The sequence below is a fragment of the Apaloderma vittatum genome, unplaced genomic scaffold, assembly GCF_000703405.1.
Source record: "Apaloderma vittatum isolate BGI_N311 unplaced genomic scaffold, ASM70340v1 scaffold23214, whole genome shotgun sequence".
Lineage (NCBI taxonomy): Eukaryota > Metazoa > Chordata > Aves > Trogoniformes > Trogonidae > Apaloderma > Apaloderma vittatum.
Genome location: NW_009712440.1, coordinates 2,366 through 8,682, shown reverse-complemented (window position 1 = coordinate 8,682; position 6,317 = coordinate 2,366). Strand labels below are relative to the sequence as shown.

The window sequence follows — 6,317 nt, the reverse complement described above, 5'->3', positions numbered from 1 at the left end:
TCCTCACTGAAGTCACCAGCAGGAGGCGAGGCTGTATGTTGTGGGTTCACTTTTTCATTTCTGTTTAACTTATTTATGCAGTGGTGGTAAAGTGTTTTACTGCTTCCTATCTCCCACTTGACCGTACTCATCAGCTATCTTATGGCCGCACTCCAATGGCCAGTAACATCCTTTGGGGCCATTTCCTAATAAAAGTATTCAAACCCCCTTGTTATGTTAATTTAGCCAACAGGTAAAAAGTCAAGTAACCAGAACCTGGGCAGACTCTACAGGAAGATCAGGTCAATCTCAAGAACATACGGGGATGGTTCTGCAATTAAACGGTTTCATGAACTGCCCCCTTTTTGCGAGCGCTCTGTTTGTTTAAATCCTGAAGCAATAAACCATCACTGCTTTGTAGACTGTCAGCGCACAAACAGGAGCTTTGCCTCCTAAATCCAAGCTCCGTTGCCCAGAATTCGATTTGGCGGAGAGGCACGCCCGTGATTCGGCTGCTGCCAAGGGACGTGGGACAAGCTGCGACGCTTCAGCAGGTCGAGTGGAAGACCCCGCCGACTCGGACACCCCGAGCAGCCAGCGCGTTGTACTCTTGCACTGCCTTCTCCGTTTGCAAGACCAACACGTCGATCCCATTCCTCTTCAGGTAGTCCACAGTAGATGGTGGAACCTCGGAAAAGGGAAGCACAAGCGTGAGATTCTTTACCCCTCGCATGCTGTAAGGCTTGAAGAAAAAAGGGGGCTGATGCCATTTGTTAAGAGATGCACTTAAGGAAGTGGTAGTGGCCAAAGCAATCGTGGGCTCAGATGTTTTGAAGGTTGCTTAAAGTTTTCTTCTCTTGAATAACACAACTCTTCACTCTCCTTAACACAGTCTGAAATGCAGCTTTGTCTTACAAAAATAAATGGAACTGGAGTGAAAGGTAACGAATTAAATAAGGTGAAACCTCACAAATTGCTTCTCAGGAAGCGAAGCCCCGCACTTCACAGAACCACACAGAATCACAGAATTGTTGAGGCTGGCAAAGCCCTCTGAGATCATCCAGCCCAGCTCATGCCCCAACACCCCCACCTGGGCCAGACCAGGGCACCAAGTGCCACATCCAGCCTCTCCTTAAACCCTCCCAGGGATGGGGACTCCCCCTGCCCTGGGCAGAGCATCCCAGGGCCTGAGCACCCTCTCCGGGAGGAAGGGCTGCCTGAGACCCAACCCCAACCTTCCAAGCTTTCTGATACCCAACCTAAACGCTTCTGAGCTTTCTGCAAAGTTTGCCTGCAGAAATGACACCGTCAGCATTAGTTACAGAAACACCCAATTATCAAAGCACTTACAGCTGGCTAGAGAGCTAGTTCAGAACTGATTCTAAGGCGGGGGGGGATTACGAAATTCTCCTTGTTTGAACTGCTCCTGGAGCAGAATGTAAACGTCTCTACTGCTCGACACTGATGCAGCTACAGAGGAGCTCCGATGCTGGTCCTGTCAGGAAGCAGGAGACTCCTGGCAGGGGCTCAGTCACACTAAATCAGCATCTTGAATTCCATCCCCCCTCCCCTCCTCCAGTAAAGCATCACAGATTAACTTTTCTCCCCCCTAATCAGAGGGAGCAAAAAGAGTTGTAGTTAAATTTCTCACGGAACCAAAACCTACCTGCAAAGCCTCGCTCATGCCACGACCGATCACCACGGTTTTAGCCCCCTTCTCGACAACTTCTTCAAGGTCAGCCGGCTGCACTCCCGGAGAATGCTAATGTCAGGGGAGGGAAAAATCAGCCTGAGCACTGACAGGGCAGCCAGGAGCTTCACTGCATCGCCCCCACCAGAAAAGACCTTTAAGCCCATCGAACCCATTAACTCAACAGTGAGGCGCCTTCATCTGGGTTTTGAAGCTGCCCGCAGAGCAGCAGGGGAAATCGGCAGTGCCAGAACATCACACGGCCCTCTGCTCTGCATACGCAAAGCAGTACCACTGGTAATTAAAAAAAACGTATCTTATATGCAGATGAAGGGTGATAGTTAATCAGCTGATGGCATTATTGTCATCCTTTATTAATCAGTTTAAAGTAGAGATACCTTACACATTTTTAAAACATTTGTCTAGCAGCATTTTATAAACACTTAAGGTGAAATCAAGAAATTGCAACATAGTGCTGACTGCTTTCAAACAAACAAAACCTCTTGTTTGTAACACAGACTGCGGCCAGCCAAAATCTGCTCACTTTAATTACAGAGAGCTCCTCAAATAGTTAAACTTGTTAAATGCTTTTCTTGTTTACTTTGCAAATCTCATTTACCGAAGAGGACTGAAACACTGATTAGCTCCACTGTAGTTACCAGTTCAAGTTTCTGCATTATTCTTAATTTTGAGAAAGGAGTATCTGTATCCCTTGAGGGAATAAAGAGCTTTCACAGCACATCGACTGAGTGTTTAAGGTACAGCCCTGTACTACATACACTTGTGAATACACAAGCACACCTGTAACATCAACATAAGACAGTATCATGTCGCACTAATTCTCCTCCTGGATTAGTTTCCTATGGCCAAGTGTGAGACACGGCACAGCCTGCGGCCAGAATTTGGCCCTTCTAGTGTCCATTTTATTAATTTATAAATATTATTCCCTCCCCCACTTTTGGGGTTTTTTTTGGGGGAGGGGGCCAGGATTCTGAAGTTCTTTTAGAGGATCAAGATGAGTTTCTCACTTGAAGTAGGTAAGGCCGCTGCAGACTTCTGGAGAAGGTACTTTTTATGGTTTATCCACTGTATCTCCAGAAATCACAATGTTCTTCGCATGAATGAAGGTTGAAACACCAGATTAACAACAGGTTTCTGTTGTTTCACTGGTCAGTGAGCTCTTCTCTTCAATGCCCTTGGGTCATCTCCTGCTCCCCTGCCCCAGGCTCCAGCAGCCTCACACGAGGTGTCGGGGTTCTCAGCCCTGTCACCGCCGCAGCTCGCAGAACCGAGCAGGTGAGGCTGAACCAGCTCCTGAACAGGCTCCTGAAGCTGCAGGTGAGGGAAAACTTCCATGGTAGAGCATCGCTTCCAGCAGGGGGACTGAACTTACAGAATCATAGAATCATTCAGGTTGGAAAAGACCTCGTAAGATGAGTCCAGCTGTCAAGCCAACATCACCGTGACCACTAAATCATGTCCCCAAGTGCCACGTCTACACTCTTTTGAACCCCTCCGGGGGTGGGGACTCCGCCCCTGCCCTGGGCAGTCTGTGCCAGGGCTCGATCGTTCTTTCAGTAAAGAAATTTTCCCTAATATCCAATTTAAGGAAGATTATCCCTCCAGGAAAGCTTTAGCCTGGCTGGTATCTGGAATTTCGACAAAAGAGGTACTTCACCTTCACAGTTCTCCACGTTGTGCTCCCTTTAAGCCATTTACATGTGGCAGCCAAGCCTGGGATGCGGAGGGCCCTTCAACAAGCAGAGCTTCCTCAGACCAAATCACCACAAGTACGCGTTCGCGATGGAACAGGTAACGCTTCTCCTTGGGGGGTTTTAAAAGAGACTCGAAACTTAGGCAGAAAGAACCGGTATGGTGTACTCCAATTACAACAATTAGGTTGCTGTCATATGATAAGTCCTCCTGAGACACTAAAGCCAGGGAACAAAGGGATTTTCTTTGCTTACACAAGACACTCTGATCCAGGGCTTCCACGTGTTTTGCAGGACACCAGCGTCACTAAAGGAAACGTGTAACACGCCAGGATAACTGTATGGTTGCAAATTTGTTTTTTTTAGCAGGAGACGTTCTTTCCAGCTTTGGCCTTCCTTTCAGGATTCCTGCTCTTTTTCGCCCATTAACAGGTGGTACTGAAACGCAGCCAGCTGGGGAGGCGGCCTCTCCTCCCCAGGGGCTAAGGTCAGAAGAACTCAGTGCTTGGTTACAGAACCTTGCCCAGCCAGTTATGCAATTCTCCCGAGGAAAGAACCAGGTACCAGACAGCAGCCTGACAGTGGGGAAGGAAAGGAAGCGATTTATTTCCAGCCAGAGGGTGGGATGTGGCCAGCACTGCTTGTTCCCAAACTTCACGTCCACCTACCCCCAGGAAAAACGCATTCAAAGGAAGCGAGAACACTGGAGTCTACCCTAAGGAAAGGTGCAGAAAACGCATCTGGTGAATCCTACTGTTTCCAGGGCTTTTTTGCAGAGCTGGAGGTGCCATCTCTAAAAGCTGGGTTGTATTCCCACATTTGTCACTTGCTATTCATTTTTAACCAAGTCACCTAACTCTCCAGAGCTGCAAGGGGGATAGAACTGACCTAAAGCAGGAGCTTTATAAGTTACCTCTGTAAGACAAAACCTTAAGAGTTTTTTTTTACCTCCGGATGACACAAAAAGGATGCCAGAAAACCTCCCTCCCTGAATAATTCAACTTTTTTGTTCTCCTCTGATTTTAACATAACATAGACTCGGTTTTCTTGTTTATGGTCTTCCTGTCACCTGAAGACATGCCCTGTTAGAAACTTTAAAAGGAAAGCGTGGCCTCCTAATGCTAGTAGGTGGTTATAATCCGAGACCAAGGTTTTCAGGCGGTGGGAATGAATATCAAAATGTGACATAGCTGGGAACTAGTTGGGAACTTCTCAGCTACTGTATCTGTTCCACTTCTCCAGTCACATAAACCAGGAGAACAATATTGTCAAACATGCTAAAAGCAGCTCTCAGCACACAACCCCCCCTGCAAGGAGCCAGAGGAAACTTCATTGTTTTTTTTTACTCAGCCACGAATAAAATACATTTTAAAAGGTTACATACGCATCTTTCCCTCTGCAGAGCACAGACAGATTTGCATGACAGCACCACCTTGCCCCTGGCACCATATACTCTGTATAAACTGAACTCACACAGCTTAAAAAAGTTGTGTTCCCCCAAAGGTTCTGCTCTACAGGTATCCTCGCACAAGCCCTAGTACGGTGGGGAACTGCCCTCAAGTTCCTAATGCAGGAGACACGACTGCTTCTACAGCTGCAACCCCAACACTAGTCCATGTTCTAGTCTGAGTGGGTTTACAGGTAAGGTTTAAAAATTGTGAGTGCAAGCACTTAGGATGTGGCTACCAAGAGAAGTCCAGGTGTGGTTAGCCAGACCGGGAGCTCTTGGTGGAGAAACTCACGCGTGTTACATCGTACCTGCATGCTTCTCCTCTCAAATAAGTACAGGGGATCCCCAGGAAAAGGGTATAAACTAAACCACATGCATTGTCTTCCAAGTGCATAAAAGGAGTTGCTGCAGATTTCTTTCAGCTTCCCATACGGTTTTTTCTGCCGGTCAAGGCAGATTTGTTTCCATGGTCTGAAAAGAGGCTGTGACCAGTACCCGATGACAATTGCACTGTGTGAGGGCTCCGTGGTGTGCGAGCTCGGGGGATTCAGGAGGGCTGGCAGCAACAGTTGCTGCGCCCTGACGCTGCAGGACACCACGTGTCTGCGTTCTGCCCACGCTGTCACTCCTGAAACCCACGCTCCACTCTGCCCAGGAAAGGTCTAAGGGTTAGATGAAAGGCAAAGGCAGCTCGCTGAATTTCTGCCTGGGATTTGAACTGCTGCCCTCTGGGCCATTCTCAGAGCCCCATTTAAAATCAGGGTGGACAGGAAATGGCAAACTTACGTTAGTCCCCGTTTCTCGCCAGTCCCAGGTCCGGCTTCCTCCCGGCCACACTTTGCAGTCCTTGTACGTGGTGGAGCAGCCCTTCACCTTCATCTGACCCCACGAAAGCGAAGCGATTTCGGGGGAAGACATCACGAAGTTGAAGCCAAGTCTGGAAAAAGGATATTTAATCCACAACAGCAGGCTAACATACGCAGCACGTTAATAAAACCGGAGAATTCTGTCCTTGCCTCAAAGGAGCCAGGGAGGAAACACTATTACAGACGTTACCCACGTGATATTGTCACAACAGAAGTGCCCTCAGGATTAGCAGATTTGTTGAATTACCAGTCCTCTTGGGTATTTTGTGCAGGATTTTGGGCAAATCATTTTACGTGCTAAATCTGTGCAAGTACTGGGGGCTCAACTTTTAAAACTATCAACAGGGATCAGGTCCCAGAACATCCTCTCACATCTGGGTTTTAATCTTCTCCCTAAAATATACAGTGAAGATTATAATAATTTCCTAAGATATCTGAGACAGATACACACTGTTTCTCCAGTCGCTTTGTTAATCTAAGGCAGTAAACGAGGTTAAACCAACCAACCCAATAGAAAACCATGAACAAAACAACGGCACGGCCATACCGCTAGAGCAAACAAGATTTTGAGAGGCCTGAAGGGGTCAAGGCCTTCTCTCCCTCACCACTCCTCACAGAGG

At 47.7% G+C, this 6,317-nt stretch overlaps 1 protein-coding gene across 1 annotated transcript; it reads right to left on the bottom strand.

The window, feature by feature from the left end:
- Positions 1-526: 526 nt before the first annotated feature.
- Positions 527-5,749, bottom strand: AAMDC (adipogenesis associated, Mth938 domain containing). The gene is made up of 3 exons (XM_009867991.1): positions 5,618-5,749; positions 1,646-1,741; positions 527-667 (listed from the first exon to the last, which is right to left on the bottom strand). Exons 1-3 carry the CDS (start codon positions 5,747-5,749, stop codon positions 527-529), a joined length of 369 nt encoding a protein of 122 aa, XP_009866293.1.
- Between the last annotated feature and the right edge of the window lie 568 nt (positions 5,750-6,317).

Coding starts and splice junctions, on each gene's coding strand:
- AAMDC (XM_009867991.1), bottom strand. CDS start 5,749: ATGTCTTCCCCCGAAATCGCTTCGCTTTCGTGGGGTCAGATGAAGGTG. Junction 1,742..5,617: donor GGCGAGAAACGGGGACTAAC/GTAAGTTTGCCA, acceptor CCCTGACATTAG/CATTCTCCGGGAGTGCAGCC. Junction 668..1,645: donor GCATGAGCGAGGCTTTGCAG/GTAGGTTTTGGT, acceptor CCCTTTTCCGAG/GTTCCACCATCTACTGTGGA.